This window comes from Elephantulus edwardii, unplaced genomic scaffold (assembly GCF_000299155.1).
Source record: "Elephantulus edwardii isolate Elephantulus edwardi_28Jun2011 unplaced genomic scaffold, EleEdw1.0 scaffold00029, whole genome shotgun sequence".
In the NCBI taxonomy this organism is placed as follows: Eukaryota; Metazoa; Chordata; class Mammalia; order Macroscelidea; family Macroscelididae; genus Elephantulus; species Elephantulus edwardii.
Window position 1 is genome coordinate 1,290,951 of NW_006399779.1, and position 25,274 is coordinate 1,316,224.

A 25,274-nucleotide genomic window follows, 5' to 3' on the forward strand; every position below is an offset into this window, starting at 1 on the left:
GGCAAGATCTGGATGAGACTAACAGGAGCTTCAGTGAAGGAGAACGAGAGATAGACCTAAGACAGGACTGAACAGAGGATACTGTCCCACTAAGTCAGAGATAAGAATCTTCACTCTCCTGGGGGGTTGGGGGAGGGCTGGGCGGGGAGGGAAGTGCAGCAATGAATGAATGGAAATCCAAAATCTCTGTAAATGTTCATTAAAATTATTAAAATTAAAAATATATATATATATTTTTTTTTAAAAGAGTCTTTACTCTCGCTTGCTTGAGGACTCAAACTTGCTGAGATCCAAGGGAGTGGGAATTAAGGAGGTAAGACGTGTAGGCCATAATGATGTTATGTACCGTCAAGCCTGAACCAATTCGTAGCTAACTCTCCTCTCCAAAATAAGAAGTTGTTGTTGTTGATAAGTGCCATCGAGTTGCAGGCGACTCATACGATCCTATGAAGGAGAGTCCTTGACGCTTGGGTGCCTTTCATCCTCTCTCCAGGTTCATAGGGTTTCCAGAGGCAAGCTATTATGGAAGTGGATGCCACCCCTGCTTCCAAACTTGTTTTATTAGGGGAGCTCCACCCACTCTCTGTCCGCATTGGGGAACCAACCATTAACGCATTTGACACATCAGTGTCACAGTGTTTAGCCTCACAGCAACCACAAGTTACTGCTGTACGGCAAGTGGACACAACCTCATAGTACAATTATAAAAAACAGAAAAATTAATACATTAACGTAAAATTATTATTGAAATGCCACCAATTGTCCATTCATACATTTTATACCAATACAAAGCTTTTAGTAAATATGTTTTCATTCATCTATTACCCAATTTAGGATCCAATGTATCTTTAGCTGTCATAACTCTTTGGTCATTGTAAATTCTTTTTCTCCATCCCCCTTTCCCCAATGTGGACATGTGAGTACTGCACAGTTCTCCAGAATCTTTTCTCATTCTTTTGCAAAAGCCTCAATTTGACCTTCTCTGATAAATTATCACAACTTGATTCAGGCTTTTTTGGCAAGAATATGAAAGAATTACTATATCTTTCTCAGAATTTCCAATCAGGAGGGTCTAGTAAATTCTTGTTTCTATTATTAACAAAAATTTACGTACAGTGAATTAACTAATATTCTAAGTATACTACTCTATTCCATGAGTTTTGAAAAATCGATGTATTCACCAAACCTAATGAAGAATAAACACATTCATTTATAAATAAGTTTCCCCAGTCTTTGCACAATCTCTACCCCTTTACAGGCAAGTGCTCTTTCCCCCCTCCCATTTTAGAATTCACATAAATGGAATTTTTCCTCTGAACCCTATAATGTAAGTCTTTTCGTGGTGCCTGATCATGTTACATGTATCAGTACTTCATTATTACTGAATAGTAAGTAGTTCTGCCAAGAGAGCAAACAGATCTGTCTTAGAAAGATCTAAAAGAATTTTCTCCAAGTGCTGTAGTCATGGAATTTGTGGGGAACTACATCCCTAACCTAAATTCAAGCTTCTCTGGTTGTTTGAATTTACCACCAACTCCTTAGGAGGAAAATGGACAATCTCTTCCTGGTCTATTTAGTTTTAGAAACCCAATGGAGAGAGTCAGCTATGAAAAAATGACCTGAATAAACCAGACAGGATGAACAACAAGTGACCTACAAGAAACCCGAGAAGCAGCCCTACTTAAAGATTTTATCCTGTTGCAAATGAATTGTAATCTGTTAATTCCTTAATAAATTACATAGTTATAGATATTGCCTATGACTTCTCTGTGAGTACCTCAAAGGACTGGTGGACCCAATACAGAGTAATAAGAGCTTTAGAGGTCAGTTAGTGTTTGAATTGATGAAAGTAGGCACAGAGGGCATGAAGTCAGTTTTAAATTGTGGATGATGCATATGGAGACCAGTCTAGGGTTGATAAGGATATCCCCATGCCACCAGTACACTTCTTACATTGTGTCAGATTATCATATGTATTTGAAGGTAGTTTCATGAAGGTAATTTTCTCATTTTACTTTTAATATAATTTTATTAATATTCACTTCTAAAACTCTCAATATTTCTTCTATAGATTCTAATAAGTACAGTGTATAAAATGATCAGAAAGTTAACCTAGTTGATCTCCTGGAACTCTAACGTGAGTGATGAGCCTACTCTTCTCCCATCCACCCTATAAGAATTTTCCAGGGATCTGAGGAAGGAAAAGCTACAACTCTTAAATAAGTAATATTCATCTGCATTTTATAACAGTTAAAATGTTGTTGCTTCATTTGAACATCACAAAATCCTCCGTAGGAAATAATTGCTCAAGACAGTCAATATTTGGTAAGCTTAGATTAATTCATAAATGATAAAGTAGGTTCAAACTAGCACTGATCATCATGTTTGTCATGCTGGACAAGTAGCAAAGCTAGAGCAGAGTAATTTTGAAATCTGATGTAATTCCTAAATAACATAAATTTCTGTTTTGTGCAGCTGTAGTACTTGTCATAAGATGTAAAAATATGTAAAACAATTTTGCATACTGGGTTGCTGCTGCTGTTGTTGTTGTTATGTGCCATTGAGTAACCAGCCATTCATAGCAACTCTATGTACAACAGTTCTGAAAACTGCCCTGTCCTGAACCAGTCTCACTCTCTCCTACACACCTAACCCTATTACTCCAGTTATTGTCAATCTGTGTCATTCAGGGTCTTCCTCTTCTGTTCTGTCCCTCCACATTTCCACACATGATCTCCTTCTTCAAGGACTGGCCCCTTTTGGAAAAATGTCCAAAGTGTGTGAGACAAAGCTTAAAAATCCATGTCTTCAAGGAACAGCTTGGTTTCACCCTTTCCAGTGCAGACTTGTGTGTTCTGTTGGTATTCCATGATATATCCAATACTCTTGTCTAGAACCACAACTTAAAGGCATTGATTCTTCTTCTATCATCCTCAATCATTTTTCAGCTCTGATGCATCGCAAGTAATTGTGAAAACCATGCCTTGGATCGTGTACACTTTAATCACTAGATTGACATCTTTGCTTTTCAGTACTCCAGAAACGTCCTAGACAGAAAATTTTCCTAATTCATCTTTTGCTTTCCTGACTGCTGATGCCACCAGTGTTGATTGTGGAAACAAGAAAGTTGACATTTTAAACAATCTTGATCTCTTCTCCATCTATGATGATGTTGCCAATTTGCCCAGTGGTGACAATCTTAGTTTTCTTGATGTTGAGCTTCAATCAATGTTGAAGAATGCAGTCCTTGACTTTTGCAGAAAACACCTCAGGTCCTCCCTAGTTTCAACAAGCAAGGTTGTGTCATCTGCATAATGCAGGTTGTTGATGGTACTGGGATGTTGTTGTTGTTATGTGCTATCGAGTTGCTTGGGACTCATAGCGACCCTCTGTACAAGAGCTCTAAATGCGGCTCTTCCTCTGCCAACTTAGCCATCTCCGACACACTCATTCCCACCACCCCAATCACAGAATCAATCCATCTCATTGAAGGTCTTCCTCTCCTGCGCCATCCCTCCACTCTTCCAAATATGATGTCCCTTTCCAAAGACCAGTCCCTCCTTGCAACAGGTCCAAAGTATGTTAGATGAAGATTCAGAAACCTTGACTCAAAGGAGCATTCCAGCTTCACCCTCTCCAGGACAAACCTATTTGTTCTCCTGGCACTCCATGGTCTATTCAACACTTTTCTTCAGTACCATAATTCAAAGGCATCAATTTTCTTTCTATCATCCCTAGTCACTGTCCAACTCTCCAATGCATAATCTGTAATCGCGAAGACTATAGGCTGAATCAGGCACACCTTAGTCTCCAGTCTGATGTCATTGCTCTTCAGTACTCTAGAGAGGTACTCACAGCTGACCCAATGCAATTCTTCTCTTGATTTCCTATCTGCTGGTACCAAGAGTGTTAACTGTGGAGCCAAGCAAACTAAAACTATTAACAATCTCAATTTCCTTACCATATATACTGATGCTGCCAATGGGCCCAGTGGTGAGAATCTTTGTCTTCTTGATGTTGAGCTTCAATCCATATTGAAGCCTGCAGTCCTTCACCTTCTTCAGCAAGCACTTCAGGTCCTCCTCAGTTTCAGCTAGCAGGGTTGTGTCATCTGCATAATGAAGTTTGTTGATGACTCTTCCTTCTACCAATCCTGATGCCACATTCCTCCTCATACAGACCAGTGTCTCGGATGATCTGTTCTGCATACAGACTGAAAGGTATGGAGACAAAATAGATCCCTGATGAACCCCCTTCTTGATTTTGAATCATATAACATCTCTTTGCTCTGTTCTGACGACTGCCTCTTATCCCAAGAATAGGTTTTGCATAAGCACAATCAAATATTCTAGGATTCCCATTCTTCTCAGAGTCAACCCCAGCTTGTTGTGATCCACACAGTCAAAAGCCTTTGCATGAAGCACAGATACACATTCCTCTGGTACTCTCTGCTTTCTGCCAAGATCCATCTAACATTAACTATAATATCTCTATTACCATGACCTCTTCTAAATCCACTTGCACATCTGGCAGTTCTCTGTTAGCATATTGCTCTGATAGTTTTTGGATGATTTTAAGCAGAATGTTGCTTGCGTGTGATATTAATGACGTTGTTCGATAATTTCTGCACTCTGTGGGGTCATCTTTCTTTGGAATGGGAACAAATATTGGCTGGGGCTTTAGGATAGATAAATTACAGTTTTATTAAAAATCAGAAATATTTCTGTTGTCCAAAATAATTAAAATATAAGAGAAATTAACTTTCAAATTCCAATTACTCAACTGTGTCACTGAGATGAAATTACCACATAGGTCAGGCATACCTTAATCTTCACAAAAAGTAATATATTTGATTTTGAAAAATTTAAAAAATTTGTCCAATGCAAAATTTTTTATTACTTGATTACAGTTTCTATGTTCATTGATTATGGAATCAAGTAAAATGAAATTGTTTATAGTTTCCATTAAGGAACTGGCAAAGAACAAGGCCCCAGGATTTAATGGAATATCAATTGACATATTTTAGGAAACAGACGATCCCTGGACTGCTAATCAGGTTATGCCAAGAAATCTGGAGGACAACTACCTGGTCAACTGACTAGAAGATATCTATATTTATTTCCATTTTTTTAAAAAAAGGTTACCCAGAAGAGTGCAGAAATTATCGAACAATATCACTAATACCACATACCAGCAAGATCCTGCTGGATATTATTAAAAAAATAACTGAAATAATACATCAACAGAGAACTGCCATGTGTAAGCTAGGTTTAGTAGGGGCCGTGATGCTAGAGACATCAGAGCCAATCTTAGATGGATCTTGGCAGAAAGCAGAGAGTGCCAGAGGAATGTCTATATTTAATTGACAATGCAAAGTGATTTTGTGAATTACAATAAATTTTGGCTAACCGTGAGAAGAATTGGAATTCGATTACACTTAAGTGTGCTCATGAAAAACCTAAATTTGGATCAGGAAGCAGTGGTCAGATCAGAGCAGGAAAACCCTGAATCATTCAGGATCAGGAGAGGGATGCTTCAGGGATACATCCTATCTCCATACTTTTTCAGTCTATATGTGGAACAGATAATTTGGGAGGCTTAGAGGAAGACTCATCAAGAGCCTGCACTTTGTAGATGACACAACCTTGCTTGCTGAAACTGAGAAGGACATGAGGACATGAGTTATTCGCTACTAACTGTAGTCTTCAATATGTATTGAAATTCAACATCAAGAAAACAAAATTCTTACCAGTGGGTCAGTTGGCAGCTTCATAATAGACTGAGAAGAGATTGAGATTGTTAACAATGCCTTTTTTGCTTGGTTCCACATCAACACTCTTGGCACTGGCAGTCAAGAAATCAAGATAAATTTCACTGGGAAAGTCTGCTGTCAGGGACCTATTTAGAGTATTGAAGAGCAACGTTGTCAGTCTGGGGACAAAGATGCACCTGATACAGGCCATGGTCTTTGCAGTTACATATTATGTGTCAGAGAGCTGGACAATGACTAATGTTGATAGAAGAACAATTCATCCCTTTGAGTTTTGTTGCTGGAGAAGAGTGTTGAATATACTGTGGACTGCAAGGAAAATAAACAGGTCTGTCCTAGAGAGGGTGAAACCAAGCTGCTTGCTGTAAGCAAGACTTTTAAATATCCATCTCAACAGACTTTGGGCACATAGTCAGGAGGGACAAGTTCTTGGAGGCGGACATCATACTTGGAAGGAAGAAGGGACAGTGCAGGGCAGGAAGACCCAGGATTATATTAATTTAGTGACTGGAAAAATGGCAGTCTGTCAGAAATAATGAGATTGGCTCAGTATAGGGCAGGTTCAGAACTATTGAACATAGAAGGGGTCACTACATGTCACAGGCTAATTGATGGCACATAACAACGACAGCAACAAACTCATAATGTTACTTATTGGTCCAATTGTGGGAATTTTGTTTTCTTTATATTTGAATGTAATCCTTCAATTCTTAGCCCAAATCTTTATTTTCAGCAAATAAAGCTATCTGCAAATTGTTACTATGTCTCCTTTAAATTCTAATGCCACACACATGTTGTTGGGAGGGGCCATTTTTTGGAAAAGGACATCATCCTGGTAGGCAGTGAAAGAAAGGAGGAAGGAAGATCCCCAACGGGAGAGTTAACATGGTGACAATGTGATGAGGTATAATAGAGTTTGTGAGGATGGTATAGGTATGGACAGAGTTTAGATGTGTTGTTCATGGGATTGCTATGCATCATAGTTGAGTAAAAGACACCCAAAAATGACAACAACTCTAATAACTTCAAGTTATTAGATATGAATGATTTGTCCACTTTAGTCCTCAAATTAGTATTTCACCCAGTTTTCTTTCTTTGTTAAATATTTTTACCCTACTACATGAGAAACACAACTGAGTTAGTTTTAGCAGTGTATGTCTTCATTGTACTCGTTATTATTTTGTTGTTAGGTTCCATGAAGTCTATTTTCAAGTTGTTGTTGTTGTTGTGTATTTTCGAGTTGGAACCAACTCAAAGCTGACCTTCTGGCAGGTTTTCAGAGGCGGTTAGTCGAATGGGAGGAGATTGCTCATCCTTCTCCCCCAGAGCAGTTGATGGCCTCGAACTGGGTGCCCTTCAGATTGCAGCGCAGCTTCTTGCTACTGCAAATTTAGAAACAATATGTATTTCGTTCTCTTTAAAAAAAATCCTAACCATGTGCCTTGAGTACAAATATTTGCAGAAAGATATTATTTGAATAATTCAAGATAATTTTCTCCCCATGTGTAATACACTTCATGGTATGGAAATTCTAAATGTGCTTTTTGGAATTTCAGCTATTAGTTAAAGGGGAAAAATAAAGACTTTTTTCAAAGAGGGGCAGCTGCATCTCTTTACTGCATGGTAAGAAACAAAATTGGGAAAGATGTACAAAAGCAGGTGGGAATTGTGAGTGAAGAGCTCTTAAATTTTATGTATTCATACAGTCATTTATTCATTTACTCTGCATAAAATGTTACTCAATAGCTCATCCATCGCACTGAGTCTCTATAGAGTCACTAGGTATGAGACATGCTTTCATAGTGCATATTTGGTTCATCTGGAGCTATCAAGGGATCTAAATTCTGTGTGTTTTACAAAATTAGTAAAGAGTTATTTAGCTCAATAACTTCCCTGAAAAACAGAGAAAAAATTTTGGGTGTACTGAGATAGAAGTGTTGGAATTCCTAAATGATATAAATGTTTACTCACTTGAGTGTTAACCTAAGTCTTATTTCAAGGCCACTTGGATGTGTCTAGGAAGAAAGACCTGGAGAGCTCCTACTGAGAAATCAGTCAGTGAAAGTCTTATTCTAAACACATGGAGTTTCTATGTTGTTGTTGTTATGCGCCGTCAAGTCCGTTATGACTCATACTCAATCCTGTGAACAACAGATCTGAACACTGACTTATCTGTGCCATTCTCCCCATCTCTGACGTATGGAGCCTGTTGCTCAAGTCACTGTGTCAATCCAACGTGTTGACTGTCTTTCACTCTTTTGTTGTCTCTCCACCTTGCCAAGAGTGATGTCCCTTTCCAAAGACTAGCATCTCTTAGGCAAAGGTGCCCAATGCACGTGTACAAAGCTTTGCCATGTTTGCCTCCAACAAGTACTTTCTTTAGGCTATACTTTCTCCAAGACATACCTGTTTGTTCTTTTGGAAATCCATGGATATTCAGTACAGTCCTCCAACAAGACAGCTCAAAGGCATTGATTCTTCTTTTGTCATCTTTAAACATTGTGCAGTTCTCAGAAGCATGGCAAGTGATTGAAAACATTGTGGCCTACATCTGGAACACTTTAGTCTTCAAGCAGATATCTTTCATCCTCAGTGATTTGGAGGGGTCTCTGACAGCTGACTTTCCCACTGCAATAGACCTCCTGATCTCCTGACTGTTGGTACCAAGTGTACCGACTTCTTTATCTTACATACTTGGACTCACTATGAGTCACAGTCAATTCAAGAGCACCTGAAGACACAGACAAATGCATAAATGTATACACAAAAAAAGTGTGCACATACACAGAAGAACTAGTTGCAAAGTGCATACTGTTTGGGGCTGCTAATAAAAATGGTCTTTTGGTAGCTTAGTGGTAATGATTTTGAGCTACCATCATAAAATTATGCAACTGTTCTGTAAGAGAAAGAAGGGCAATCCTCTCCTATGTTATTTGTGGTGGTGGTGTTGTGTAACATCAAGTTGGAACTAACCTATTGCTGATTATCCAGCATGTTTTCTGAGTCAGTTAATCACATGGGAGGAGATTGCCCTTCTAGTGGGGCTGAACTGCATGACTTTGGGATATAGCTTCTTGCTATTTATTGCCTCTAAAAACCCTCTGAAGGGTTGACTACAGGTGAGTCGGGTTAGCTACGGGTCAGTCCTGACTCTTAAATAACAACAAAACCCAGAAAGTGAGTAATTCTAATCCACCAGTAGTTACTTGGAATAAGGATGGGCAGTCTTCTCTCATAAATATTTGTAACTTTGTAAGTCGGATTTGCGGGCTATACAGTCTTTGCAATTGCATGCTATGCATTGGAGAGCTGGACAGTGACTTGGAATGATAGAAAGAGACTTGATGCCTTTGAGCTGTGGTGCTGGAGAAGAGTGTTGAATTTACCATGGACTGCTAGGAGAACAAACAGGTTTGTCCTGGAGAGGGTGAAGCTGGGCTGCTCCTTGGAGTCAAGGATTCCGAAGCTTCGTCTGACATACTTTGGGCATGTTGCAAGGAGGGACTGGTCCTTGAAGAGGGACATCATTTTGGGGAGAGTGGAGGGACAGCACAGGAGAGGAAGACCCTCGATGAGATGGATCGAATTAGTGATTAAGGTAGTGGGAGTAGGTGTGTCAGAGAAAATGAGGTTGGCACAGGATAGAGCAGGGTTTAGGGCTCTTGTACATAAGGTCACTATTAGTTGCACATGACTCGACAGCACATAACAAAGAGTCAGAAACAATATGACTGCAATTTTTTTGTTGTTGTTTGTATACACACACAAATATGGTGATGGTGGTGGTGGTGGTTGTTGTTGATTGCCATTGAGTAGAGTACGACTCATAGTGACCCTATGAACAAAAGGCCTAAAGCCCTTCTACAACAATAGACATTTATCAATGTTCATAGAGTTTCTGGAGGAAAATTGTTTAGGAAGTGGACTCCCTTCCTGCTTCCAAATATGTACAAATATGTATATGCACATGAATAAGTACCTATATCTATCTATGTATCTATCTATTTGTCTGTCTGTCTATCTGTCTATCTATCTATGTATCTATCTAATCTATCTAACTATCTATCTTTATACGTAGGTGATTAAGAATAAATGACTTTATATTAGAAGAAAAAATATTGTTTCTGAATCAAGATTAATTATAAGAGCTTCTAAGATTTACCAGATCAGTCTGACCTCAGGCCCAGAAGAGAGAGCACCCTTAAATTTGACTTGGAGAAAGGACAGCATCTCAGTATGTAGAAGTCTTTGACTATTTCATCAAATGAGTCTTCATCATCTGAGTATTAACATATAGATAGATAGATATGTACTTATTTATTCATGTGTATATACATATTTGTGCGTGTAGAAAAAGTGCAACAAAAACACTGCAGTCAACTCCCATTGTTTCTGGCTCATAACAACCCTCAATGACAATACATATTTTTATTATTAATGTTAATGAAAGTATTGTAAACTTGGGATTTTGCATTCACTGCTGAACTTTTATCTTTGCCCACCCCTCTCCCTCAGTTCACTTTTCTCTTTGAAAAGTAAAGTTCTTTTCTTGTTATATAATCACTTTCCCCAAGTCTACTTCTCTATGTAGCCTTCATTTTGGACTCCTGTCATGATAATAATACCTCTCATATGCTTCAATGCAGTATGCATAATTTATCCCATCTTTCTCAGTCTCTCGCCAACCCTGATGTCAGTCCCATTTACAACAGTGGCACTATGCATTATTTGTCCTTTTGTGATGGAGATATTTCACTCAGCATAATGTCCTCCAGTGTCACACCCACTTTTAAAGAAGACTCTCTAAATTTTTCACTAGTAACTACTGGTAGATTTGAATGGCTCACTTTTTGGTTGCTGTGAATTCTTTCCAAGCACAGTTTTCAAAGGAAATGAAGATTCCCTGGGATGTCTGTGGCTATGTTACATTTGAGTGTGAAATGACCAGAATTCAGAAGGTGGTAGGATTTAATGTTGCCGTTTGCAGGGTACTTTAAGAAATAAACACCTACTACAAATTTTAAACTCAGATTGTTCTTACAAATTACATTTAAACATAATAAAAGATGTTAAAAATTAGATAAACAACCTTTTTAAAAAGAAAAAAAAAACCCAGACATGCTCTGAGGACTGAATAAATTTTTGTCTTTGGTTAATGGCCAATTAATAAAAATAGTAATGGATAAAAGGCAATGTTTTTCAACATATAGTGAAGTCAGTTTTATATAAACTCATGTCACAATAGTCTCACGTGATAAAAGCATCAAGCAGTGATGCTTATATACTTAAGAAATTCTTAATATTTTATAAATATTAAATAATTATATTATACTTTTTTCCTTAGAATAAAAGCTTGAAAAACAAACTCTTGTCAGGAAGCAAGCTGTGTGGTATCCATGCAGAAGAGGTGAGTCAATTTTCTCTTCTAATTTCAAATGGATAAAAACAATATCAGTTTTGGATTGTTTAGGTTTTATCGGGGGCTTGTTAGCCCAGATGTTTGGATCAAGTCTAAAAGTAATAGTTGTTATGTGTCATAGATTTGAAATGCAGAGCTGAACCTCCAGTGTGTTTTCAGAGGATTAAATCGTGTAGGAGTGGACAACGCATCTTTCATCCACAGACTGGTGGATTCTGCATGCTTAAATGTGATCCTCTGACTAGTTAGAATAATATTACTTAAGAAATTAAAATTTAGGTACGTACAAACTAAAGGTTGATGTCTCATAAATTGGAAAATCAGAGCAAATAATTTGTAATTTGAGATGTTATTAGGCTTCTTCTGTTTCCCTTGTTTTCCCAATTTGTTATTGGGAGAGAAAGAAGAGTCTCCTTTTCTTTTCTTTTTTTAGTGTGTTTTTAATAATAATAATTATGATAATAACAATAATAATAATGTGGTTTGGCCAGTTCCTGATCATTTGTCACAAGAGGTGAAGATCATCTGATGATAATTTGAATAGAAACAGACAAGTTATTCTGAAATTTTCCACTGTTCCTAGAGCCTCCCTAACACTCCTGTAGATAAAAGAAGAGTGTCTCAGTGCAGGTGGTAGGTATCTGGAGTGGTTAGAATAAGAAAACTCTGGCTTTATTTCCATTTTTTAGCTTTGTATTCAGGAGAGATTTCTATTTCCTCTACTTCTCAATGCTTTGGAGGACATATTACTTTTACATGGGCTTTAATGAATTCCTAGATGTTTTGTTTTTGTGCTTGTTAACATTGAAATGCATTGTAATACGTGCATGATAATTTATTCATTTACCTTATATCTTTATTCATTTATAGAATGAATATGGAGTTTGACATTCAAGGAAGTGTGGGAGGGGTTATTTTGGTCATATCAACACTACAAAAAATATGGTAGCAAATGTCTTTATATAATTCACTATTTCTCATAACAAAGTAATTGTCTTTTAATGTTCACATGTAGTTTTAATATTTAAATTCACATAAATGTAAATGTAAAAATGTATTTGAATTTTGTAAATAAACTAGTAGAAAATAAAAATAAAATCACATACATATCTTTTCTATAGATTGCTCTAATATTTTGCTATTCAGAGATGAAAAAAATAAATATTACTGATTTAAAGGAGTTATAAGTATTTTAATTTGCCAAAGAAGAACATGGAAGTCAGTAGAAGCTTCTATGAATGCAGTAGTCTTACATCACTACCGTTACTATTTCTTGAAAGCAATGTTATTTAAACACCAAAGGAGGAATAGGGCAAATTATGGTCTACTAAATTAGACATGTTGTTGTTGTTGTTGTTGTTCATAGTGACCTTATGAAGGAGAGTCCTCAACGCTTGGGTGTCTTTCATCCTCTCTCCAGGTTCATAGGGTCTCTGGAGGCAAGCTATTATGGAAGTGGAAATTAGACATATTAAGCTAGTTAAATAATATTCAACTACTTTCTCCATCTCTATAATCCTTCATTTTAAAATTCTTCATTGTACAATTATCATATCACCTTGCTATGAAAATCTTATCACTGTTAATCTCCAATTGCATATAGATTCACTCATAGAGTAAAATGAAATAATATACTTTGATATAATGATATCTTAACTACATTCATTTTTAAAATGTGGTTAAGTAACTAAAAGCAATCAGTCAAAGTATCAGTTAATAAGCACTACAAAAAGAGATGCCCTCATTCAGAAAGAATTTATTTTTACTGTTCATATTCTATCATGAAATCTGGACAGGGCATTTTATCTTTTTAATTCACTTAAAATGAGAACAAGTAAGTAATGCACATTGAAGAGAAATAATTAATTACTAGCAGATAAAATGTTAGAAATTCTTTTTAAGATCATAGCAAAACTCATAAAATCTAACTGTTCAAGGTAATTTAATGTGAAAATGATATCCAGTATTTTGTCAGACTTAAGTGAAGTATACATAATATAATGATTTGTTTTAATCTTGAATCTAGTTTGAATAAAAAATTCAAAGCTATTCTGTCTATTGGGCATAACTCAAGGCACCTCTTCTGAACACACGGCACTGCTCTGTGGGAGGATGCAGTCTCCTCCCATGTGGTTTACTGCCTCTGCAAACCCACTGCAGGGTCAGCCTTGGGGTGGTTCTGACTCTTTAGCACATGACAACATGAACAATTAAAATGAATATTTAAAATAGTTCAAGTCAGTTCTTTCTTTAAATTAAAAAATATGTCATAATTTATGTAAATCAAGAGATATACTATGTTGATGGACTCTCAAGTCCATTCTGACTCACAGAGACTCTGAGGGGAAAAGAAAAAAAAAAAGATCAAAACTTCGCTATCCCGTGTTATCCTCATTATCTCTAATTTATTCAAGTCTATTATTGCAGTCATTCTGCCATCCATCTTGTCAGGGGTTTTCCTTTCTTCTCTCACCTTCTAGTTTTCCCAGCATAATAACTTTTTTCCAAGACTGGGCCTCATAGAATAACATGTCCAAAGTATGTAAGGTGAAGTCTCACCATTCTTGTTTCTTTTAAACACATTGATTGTGCTTTATATGAGACAGACTTGTATGTTCTTTTGACAGGCCATCAAATATTCAGTATCCTTTACCAACACCACAGTTTAAAGTCATTGATTCTTTTTTTGGTATCTGTATTTATTGTCAAAATTTTAAATGCATGTTGTTGTTGACTGCTGTCTAGTCGAGCACAACTCATAGTGATCCTATGAACAAAAGACCTGAAGTCTTTCTATAACTATTGTCATTTATCAAAGTTCATAGAGTTTCCAAAGGCATGTTATTTAGGAAGTGGATGCCAATCCTGCTTAGGAAAAAACTAAGTGGACAGGGTTAATAAATGATAAATGGTGAATGAAAGGCACATACAAAGTGGGCAGAAACTTAAGTTATGATGGTTGAAACGCATGGAAGTTATGTCAGCAATGGTATCAGATTTAATAGCAAAGAAACTTCCTCCCTACCCAAATAAAAATAACAAAATGTGGAAACTATTCTTTACTTAATAACTTTACAATAATTTTTTTAGCTCTATAATATTTTTTTTAAAACAAACAAAAAGACGGAACATAATTTCAGGAATCTCCCTACATATATTAGAAAATGTGGTGCAATACTAGGTGTCTTTATCCTTTCCTGCTCATGCCCCTTATGAAGAGACTAGAAACAATTGAAAATATCATTCTTGTGCATTCTTAATCTCTTCCATCCAAGCAGTCAATATTAATTTGGAAAGGGAAAAAAAGAAGTGAGAATGTAAGGCTGTCAGACTTTACTGGCTGTAAATGAGCCTTGGACAGCAGATTGGAACAGCAGGGAGGAAATGCCAATCAACTGTTCATTTGAAATTGCAAAAAATGATGGAAATGGTCCTTCTGAAATCAGTAGGTAAGAAATAATGATAGTCCTATCAACTAGGAAATGTCTTGAGATAAAGTTGATAAGACAGACACTATATCTGAAATCTCATTCCATGAGGTCACTTGGGAAACTGTCTGAGAGGAAGGAAGAGCTGTAATAGCAGAGTTTTGTAGTGGATGTATAAATTCAAAGACTTGAGGTCTCTAGTGTAAGGTTTTTATTTTTAAAAAGGCACTGTATATACCACTTTGGCCCTCTTTAGAGATATTCCTTATGCATTATATGTTTAACTTTCACTATTAATTTCAAGTAAAAGAGGGGCCTGTTATAGAATTCATTAACTAGTTTTATAACCAAATACAAAGTCTGGAAGTACAGAATTAAAGTGTATTAAGCACAATGACTGTCCGAGCCATTATTTCTTGCTTTTATCCTTCGCTTCTCCTGCTCCTTTCTCCTCCCCTCTCTCTTCAGTTCCCCCTCTTCCTTTTCTTTCAGTTCCTCCTTCCCACTTTCCTTTTCTTCTTCCCCTCCTCTTTTCCTGCCACCCTACATTTCCTGCTTCCTTCCCTCTCCATATTTCTTAATTCTTCTCTCCTTGCATTGCACCTTGCTTAATTTTTGTTCTTTCTTACTATCCTGTTGATTGAATAGTTCTGGAAATCTAGATGACTCACAAGAGGGGTGTCTGTAGAAACACCCCAAACCCCTAAAACCAAATTATGTTCCTGACATTAGAGATCATGCAATGGTGCATCATTCACACCGTTTTCCAAATTTCTAGTAGCGAGAAGGAAGGAGTTGGTCTCCTGACTCGAGACATGTGTTTCAAATCCACCAGCTCCTCTGCCTGAGAAAGATGAACAATCTCCTACAGTGTGTTTGCAGCCTCTGGAAACCTGAAAGATCAGCCTTGGGTTAATTCTGACCAGATGCACATAATAACTGTAATAACTGGAGTCTCTTACTAGATGCTGATTTTAGTATGAGGATATCCACAAACCTGACCACTCTCATAGGCAACTCTACTTATATAGCTTGGTTACATGTGTTCTGAATACAGTAGGGAATTAGTCATACTGCTTTTGCAGGTGAACCAATGAAAGACTTCTGTATACATAATCTACATACACAATTCTTTCTTTATACCTAGCCAGTGGGTATGCTGACCAAGCATGTAATCTAGGAAGAAGATTGTGACATCATGTTGAGGAAGACTCATCTACAACCTATGTTTGCAAATGACCCAAGCTTGCTTTACTGAAAGTGAGGAGGACTTGAAGCTCTTGCTATAGAACATCAAGGACTATAAGCCTTCAATGTGAATTAAATCTCATCATCAATAAAATAAAAAGACAAAAATTCTCACCAGCAAGCCAATAGCCAATATCATAAGTAGAGAAAAGATTGAAATTGTTGACAGTTTAGACTTTCTGAGATCGACAGTCAGTCAGCACCTTTGGCACCAGAAGTCAAGAAATCAAAGATCTCTTTCAATGGGCAAGTCCGTGGTCAGGGACATCTTCGAAGTCCTGAGGAAGAATGACAGCAATTTGAATACCAAGGTGCAGCTGATTCAGGCCACTGTCTTTTCAGTCACTTGCTATGCATCTAAGAACTGAAAAATGAGTAAAGATAATAAATGAATTGATGCCTTTTAGTTAAAGAAGCATACCAAGTACTACATGGACTGCCAAAAACAAAACAAAAAACACAACAAAAAAGAACTCAACCAGATATGTCTAGAGAAAGTTCAACAAGAGTACTTCTTGAAGCCAAGTTGGTGAAACTTTCTCTCATGCTCTGGACATGTTGTTAGGAAAGGTTTTTCCTTGAAAGGGGATATCATGCTTTAGAAATGTGCATCATCAATGAAAGAGAGGGAAACCCTCAATGAAATGAGCTGTCACAGTGATGGGCTTGAGGATATGAAAGATAAGGAGGATCGCAAGCATAGAACAAGGATTAAATCTGCTATTCATAGGGCCACTATGAGTCGTACTCAACCCAATGGCACATAACAAAAAAAAACATATACACAATATATTTGTGGAAAATTGTAAGGTTTTCAAAACTTTCCATTCTTTTGTCTTTTTTATTGAATGAACATTTATAAATCATTTTGCATTTTCATTTGATCATTCATAGACATTTTGTTTTAAAAAATTAAAATTGATTAATGTCATGAACTACATCTCAACAAATTCTTTTTATACTATTAATTTCCCACAATTTATTTTCTTTTTTTTTTCACCTCTCCCATCTTTCTATTCCCAGTTCACTGCTCAAGATTTATTTTACCTGTGTGTAAACTTTCGTTGCTGGTTTTATTCTTAAGTATCATTGAGTAGGAATTGACTAAGTGACCCTCTAGCCAATTTTCAGAGGCAGTAAATAACATAGGAGATTGTCCATATTTCTCCTGTGGAGCGACTGATAGATTCATACCAGGAGTCTTTCAGTGGGCAGACCAACTCCTTCTCACTAAGCCACAAAAGCTCTCAGAAACCTTTCGTTACCTTTCAATATTAGTAGTCTTCTAGCATAAATTGTGACAATGACTTTCATCATAATAATGTAAATTATCTGATCATATTACTAATAATATCTTGTGTTCACAGTCTACTATGGTCAGTTTTTAATTGAGTTTCATTGAGAAAAAATATACATACAAGAAAAAAATGTATTCTATTTAAATGCTTAATTTGATAGTGTTTATTTGGCATATGTAGTCATAAAATAACCACAGTCAACACATAAATAATTCTATCATCCCAGATACCTATTTTCATTCAATACCTACATACAAAGGATAGCTCAGAAAGACAAAGCAAAGTATTGTGATGAAATATACAAAGAACTGGAGTCAGAAATCCAAAATGTCCAATCTTGCTCAATATTTCTGAAGTAAAAGAAACTGTAGAACAAATTCAAGCATCTAGTTGCAATACTTGAAGATATTTTGTAAAGAATAATGAATGATCCAGAAAGCATTAAATGAACATGGAAGGAGTAAAGCCTCAGCATACCAAAAATAATTGGCTGACACAAAAGAATTTCATTAAACAACATGTAATCAAGAGGTAAAGATGATGAAGGAGAAAATTCAAGCTGCTCTGAAGGAATTGGTAAAAAACCAGGTCCCAGGAGTTGAAGGAATACCAATTGACACATTTTAACACATAGATGCTACCCTGAATGTGCTCTCCAAGTTGTGCCAGGAAATCTATGGGCCAATTGGCTGGAAGTGTTCCATATTTGTTCTCATTCCAAATAAGGGTGACCTGACAGAGTGTAGAGGCTATCAAACAATACCACTGCTGTAACATGCACACAAAGTTATTCTTAAGATTATCCAGATATGACTAGAATAGTACATCCACAGAGAACTACCAGAAATACAGCCTGGGTACTAGAAAAAGACATGTTAATAGGGATGTTAGCGCCAATGTCAGATAGATCTTGACTGAAAGCAAAGTGTACCAGAGCGATGTCTATCAGTGTTTCATTGACTATGCCAAGGTATTTGACTGTGTGGATCACAACAAATTGTGACTAACCTTGGGGAGAAAGGGAACCCCAGAAAAATTGATTGTGAAACCTACACATGGACCAGGAAGCAGTTGTCAGAGTAAGTAAACACTACTTGATTCAAAATCAGGAAAGGAGTGAGTCAGAAATATGTCATGTCTCCATAACTTTTCAATCTATATATAGAGCAGATCAGTCAGGAGGCTGGACTTTATGAGGAGTGTTGTGGCATCAGGATTGGAGGAAGACTCATCAACAACCTATGTTATGCAGATGGCACAATTCTACTCCCCAAAACTGTGAAGGACTTGCAGTGAGATTTTGCTGCAGAAGGTCAAGGACTGTAGTCTCCAATATAGACTGAATCTCAACATCAATAAAGACAAAGATTACTACCACTTGGTCAATTGACAGCACCAAGATCAATGGAGAAGAGATTGAGGTAGTTAATTTCAGTTTGCTCAGATCCACAATCCACACTCTTGGCATCAGCTGCCAAGAAATCAAAAGATGAATCGCTCTGGGGAAAGCTGCTGTCACAGACATCTCTAAAATACTTAAGAACAATGATGTCCATCTGGAAACTAAGTTGCACCTAATTCAGAGCATGGTCTTCACAATTACTTGTTATCTTCACAATTACTTGTTATGCATCAGAGAGATGGACAGTGATTAGAGTTGACAGAAGAATCGATGGCTTTGAAATGTGGTGCATTATATGGAGAGTGTGAAACCAGGCTACTCCTTGGAGGCAAGCTCTGTCTTGCATTCTATGGACATGTTGCCGGGAGGGCCCAGTCCTAGGGAAGAACATCATGCTTGGAAGGGTGGAGGGATTACACAGCAGAGGGAGACCTTGAATGAGATGGATTGACACAGTAGCTGAGGTAATAGAGGTAGGTTTTTTGGAGAAAGTGAGACTGGCTCAGGACAGGGCAGGGTTCAGAGCTACTGCACAGAGGGTCACTATGAGTCACAGATGACTCACCTTCATTTCAATCACCTGGCAAATCTGCTCTTATTTCTGTCACTGTCTTTTTGCCTTTTTCTGCATATCACATGAAGTAAAAGAAATAATAGATAACCTTTAGCATAAAGCTTCTCTGAATAAATATGATGTTTTATAATTCATGATGTTACATACTTATGTAATTTTTTCTTTTAAAACCTTTTGAGATTATTTCAGTATTCTATTTCTTTTTTTTTGGGGGGGGTGGGGTTTCATTCATTCATTGTTGCACTGTTTTCTCTACCCTCCTCCCCAGTTCGTTCTTCTTCCCCCACCGTCCTGAATGTCTCTTTTAATTATTCAATTGCCACAGTGCTTGTCAAAGCCAGTTCTGATTAAATCTCCTTTGTCACTGTGCCCTTTGCCATTCCCTATCACTCCTCCCTGAGAGAGACTTCACCCTGATTCATAAAGAAAAGGGGATGGCGTATTCTCTTAGCTACTTCCTGCTGAAAAGGGACGCTGTGGGTTTCAGGGTGAATGTCTTCTCTCACTACTCTAAAGAGCCCCTTTGGCAGTAGGAAACACATAGACTATTATGGAGATTGATTTTGGAATTTAGATGCACTGTTATCAATTGTGCTTAACCATACATGTTCATATCCTTGAAGATGTATCATGGAAGTGTTGCAGCCTAGAAGACACAAATTTAACTAACAAGTTAAAAGTACATGAGTCAAAAATTAAAAAGCAATAATATACTGAGTAGAGGTTCTAATAGTGGCACCAATCAAGTTACAGAAGGAAGGTAGTTCTTAAAATAAAAAGCCTATAGACTAGCACTTTGTCTATTATAGTGTAGAGGTTATGAACCTCAAGATGTAGAGGCTCAGCTATGCCATTTACGGTTCTTAAGTCCTTGAGCAAATTCCATCTACCACTGGGTTGTTTTATCAGTATTCTATTTCATGTATATAACAAAATTGGCTTGTCTACTCAATATTTAATTCATATATGTTTTAGGTTTTTGCTAAAAATGACTGTAATTTTCGTATATTTTGTGTTAGTTGCCATCAAGCCTGCTCCTATTTATTGCAACCCTACGTAAAACAGGAAGAACACTTCTGTATGCTGAACCATGTTTACAATGGCTGTTAGGTTTGATCCCATTTTTCCAACACCATGTCAATCCAAATTGTTATATGCATTGTCATTTCATTGAATTAATGCCTAAGAGATATTGCAGTGTTTTGCATTAAGTATATATTTTAAGAAGTTGCCAAAAAATGATTACATTATTTCAGTCTCACTCCTTTTAAAAAAGTTTCAAGTGTCTCAACAACCTATTTGTGCAAGTTATAAATCCTGAACAGAGAATGAAGACTTGGGATCTGAGATGTAGATATACAGAAGGATAAGATCTTTATGTTAGAAGGTGTGCAGTGATATCTCCTCTAGAGAATTGAAGACACGATCATCTTCTGTGGTATGCTAGAGTCTGTTCCAGGATAGTGGCCAAACACTGAGCCAGAATTCAGTTAAAAAATTTACTATTTGTAATGGCTTTCTTAAGAATCCATTCTCTTAAAGAGCGAACACATCTTATCTTATTATTGTAGCTGCTTTGTTGACTTCTTATCACATTCACTTTCTTTTTTACTCGCAACAATTATCAGGCTTGAGACTTCAATATAATTTACTTCTATCCCAAGAAATAAAGGAAGAAACAAAAGCTAAACAGTGAAATTGAGGCACACATTGCAAGAGACATAGTTAGCATTTAAAATTGGATTATTAGCCATAGAAGGAAGATTGAACTATGAGGTTAGACATAATAAGCACTTTAGATGGTACCTTTTTCACAGTGTGCTCCCTTTGAACAGACTTCAGTTTTGTCTTCCTGTTTAGGATGTCTGGTTGTTCAACTCCCAAAGTAGAGATTAAGCGTTTTGTTTCACTTCCAAATTGTTTGGACTCTTCTTTTGCTTGGCAACAGAAATCACTTGTGGATAGGCTGGAAGCTAAATCTTCAACTTTGGAAATAGAAATGAAGTAAGGTACTAATCCACGTTTCTGCTTTTACAGTCAAAAAAAATCCAAGCCCAGCTGAAGGAGCTTCGTTATGGGAAAAAGGATTTACTATTTAAGGTGAGATTCTTACTCCCTTCCTCTCTATTTTGTTAGCTCAATGTTAAAGTAACTGTTCAGTGTAACTTCCAATTTTTCCAAAACTTTCTCAAAATTAGAGTTTGATTTTATGGCATGAAAGATTCTTGCATTTTCTTGTCTCCTTAAATAAAGCAGATAAATGTGACTCTGATTTCCTGGGTAGATTCTTAATCAAGGGCAGGTATAATTCCCACTTTGAACCTTCAATTGTCTAATTTAATGTTGAAATATTTATGGTGAGTAAAGCACATTGTAACTAAGTCCCACTAATGTCTACATTTCTCACTTCCAGATCTCCCTGTATAAATTTATTTATTATTGAGTCTTTACACAGACTTATTCTCAATCATTTTTCATTACTGGTACTTTGTTTTCAAAGCTTTCCAGTGAAAGGTTATGGATAATGTGGTAAACTAAATAATGACTACCCAGATACATGTGTATGCTAATTTTCACACCCACGAATGTCAATTTATATTTCTGAGGGGATTTTACAGACATTGATTGAAGTAAGAATTTTAAAATGGGGCTACTATTTTGTATCATTCTAGTAAATCCGAAATGTACTATCAAAGGTCATTGAAAGAGAGACTGTCAAGGTGGTGGGGCAGAAATGTATTTGATGATAACAGAATCGTGGAAGAGGGAGAATGGCAATGAAAGTGATTCTAAACAGTGATTCTAAATGAAAATAATGGCAATGAAAAGGAACCAGGCCTACGGTTACCATGATGGGTTTTTTTTTTTCTAGATGAGTAATAAGGATTTGAGACGCCAACCCCAAAACTAGCAGTTTGAATCCAACAGTTGTTCTGGTGGTAGAAAGGTGGGCTATCTCTTCCCTCATAATTAGCTGTCTCTGAAAACCCACTGGAGTATCAGCTATGAGTTTATTCTGACTCTGAAGTTCATAACAATAACAACAAGACTAATTTTAGGCTTCTCACCTCCAGAACTGTAAAAGGAAAAAAAGTATACTGCTTTAATCCAATATAATTTTAGTATTTTTTTCTTTCTTTTTGGAGATATTTATTTTAGAACTGGAAATATTAATTAATCCATTTATTTATGAACAGACACAATATTGCATACAGTTAATAAAATGGATTCTGACTTTGGTACCCATTTCCAGAACTAACCAATAATTTTAGTAATTTTTATAGCAGTAATCTGAAACTAATAGACTTTCCTTTCTATCCCCTTAAGCAGAGAAGATAAATGCTAACTCTTTTAAGTGCTATTCTTGTAGGAAATCTGCATTGCCAAGTTTAGGATGATAGAACATGATACTCTTAGAATAAATAAGGAACTGAAACAACTTTAGTTATATTTTCTTTTACAAGGGCTTTCACTATATAATCAACCTAATCTATGATTATAATGTCCTAATAATCTCCAATGTATTGCTAGTCCTGAAATTCTATGATTTTTCCTAAAAGAATGGCTCATTTCTCCTCCTGAGCTTCTGTACTTCCAGGTTAGCATCAAAACCATCGTTTTACACTAGACATTAACATAAGATCATTTTCAATCTGCTTTTTAAAAAAAAATGTTTCTTGCCATCCTTCTGATTTCACTTAGGAAACATTTCCCAGTACCCTGAGTAAACAGAAGACTAATTTTCACCGATGCCTACAGAACATCAATTCATAAGCATTAGCTAGTTAATGTGATAGATGTTGTTGTTGTTGTTAAGAAGCATCGAGTAGGGACTGACCCATAACTGACTCCCCAACAGGTTTTCACAGACAGTAAATTGTATGGGAGGAGAGTGCCCATTGATCTCCCACAGAACAGCTGGTGAAGTCCAACTATGTGCCTTTGCTTGGCAGCATAGATCCGTACTACTTACTACGGGGGAGAGGTAGGGGATGTTAAAGGAAAAGATGTTTACTGACTTTCTGTAATCATTCTTGCTGAGATTGTTGAGCTCAGTTTTTCTTCATTTAAACATTGTTATTGTTATTGTTATAGAAAGACTCATAGTGACCCTATAAATAACATATCTAAAACTTACCCTATCCTGTGCCGTCTTCAACATCTCTGATATGTTTGAGCCCATTGCTATAGTCACTGTGCCACTCCACCCTGTCAAAGGTCTTCCCCTATTTCACTGACCCTTCACCTACCCTGACCTTACCTTTTTGAGATCATTAGCAATAAAAAGTTAAGACTCATAAAACCAAAAGGGGAGGGGATTTTTCTTATATGCAGTAAAATACCCACTGCCTTAGTGAATTAATTTAGCTTAAGGAGATGATTGTTTTTCTTAGGTGCCGCTGAGTGAAGTACTAATTCATAGTGATCGTATGAGCAACAAAGAGGAGTCTTGCCTTCCCCTGTGCCTTCCTTACATCTCTGATATATTTGAGCCCATTGTTACAGTCACTGTGTCAATCCACCTCCCTCAGGATCTTCCTCTCTTTCACTAACTTTTCCAAGCATGCTTTCTTTTTCCAAGAACTAGCCCCTCCTAACAAGATGGCCAAAGTGTGTGAGACAAAGCTTCCCCATCCTCATCTCTAAGAAATACCCCGGCTGCACCTTCTCTAAGCCAGATTTGTTCTTTGGGCAGTCAGGAGATGGCAGTACTCCTTCTTTAAAACCATAGCACAACGATTAGTACTGCAATAAACCCAAATCCCGTTCTCTAGAGCTCATAAATAAGTATTTGCCTAGGAAAGTTATATAAAATAGAAGATCATATGAAGATTTTTTTTTAAATCTATGAATATAGATTTTAATTCAAATTCAACCCTTTTGAAAGAAAAAATTTGGAGATGAGAACAGGAAATTTCAGTAAATCTAGGTGATCTAACTCCATTTGAAAATGCCAGTTGTTAAATAGATGCTTTGGGTAGAGTGTTAAATGATCCAAAATGTGTTAAAAGAAGATGGAAGGAATATACAAAGTTACTGTAACAGAAGGGATTGGCTGACACAGAAGAATTTCATGAAATGATGTGTGAGCAAGAGACTGTGGTAATGAAGAAGGAAGGTCAAGTTGCTCTGAAAGAATTAGCAAAAAGCAAGGCTCCAGGAGTTGACAGCATACCAATTGATGTATTGTAACAAACAGACACTGCCCTAGATGTGCTCACTAAGTTGTGCCAAGAAATCTGGAGGACAGACAGCTGGCCACTTGACTGGAAGAGATCAATATTGACCCAACAGAATGTGAAAATTATTGAACAATATCAGTAATATCACATGCAAGCAAGATTCTGCTGAAAATTATTCAAAAACAACTGGAGCAACATGTCAACAGAGAACTGCCAGATGTGCCGGCTGGGAAGAGGTCGTGGTACTAGGGATATTATAGCTAATGTTAGATGGATCTTGGCAGAAAGCAGAGAATACAACAGCAATGTGTGTTTGTGCTTCATTGACATAACTGTGCTTCAAAGGTTTTTGACTGTGTGGATCACAACAAACTGTGGCTGACTCTGAGAAGAATGTGAATCCCAGAACATTTGTGCTTATGCGAAACCTATATTGGACCAACAGGTATTTGTCACAACAGAGCAAGGAAATACTACATGGGCAAGGGATCTCAAAGGGATGCGTTCTGTCTCCATATCTTTTCAGTCTGTATGCAGAACAGATCATCCATAATGCTGGGCTGTACGAGGACGGATGTGGAATAAGGATTGGTGGAAGATTCATCAACAACCTGTGTTAAGCAGATGACACAACCCTGCTTGCTAAAATTGAGGAGAACCTGAAGAGCTTGCTGCAGAAGGACAAGGACTTCAGCCTTCAATACAAATTGAAGCTCAACATCAAGAAAACAAAGATTCTCACCACTGGGCTAATTGGCATCATCAATATGGATGGTGAAGAGATTGAGATAGTTAACAGTTTTAGTTTGCTTGGCTCCACAGTCAACATTCTTGGTACCAGCAGCCAGGAAATCAAGAGATGAATTGCATTGGGAAAGTCAGCTGTCAGGGACCTCTCCAGAGTACTGAAGAGCAATGACATCAGGCTGGAGACTAAGGTGCACTTGATCCA

General features: G+C 36.9%; 1 protein-coding gene across 1 annotated transcript in view; it reads left to right on the top strand.

The window, feature by feature from the left end:
* The window catches only part of LOC102866288 (leucine zipper protein 2-like), a 675,146-nt gene that overhangs the window by 500,208 nt on the left and 149,664 nt on the right, over positions 1 to 25,274 (top strand). The window contains 2 exon segments of the mRNA XM_006883771.1: positions 11,115 to 11,177; positions 21,177 to 21,239. Coding sequence (XP_006883833.1) covers positions 11,115 to 11,177; positions 21,177 to 21,239 — 126 coding nt within the window.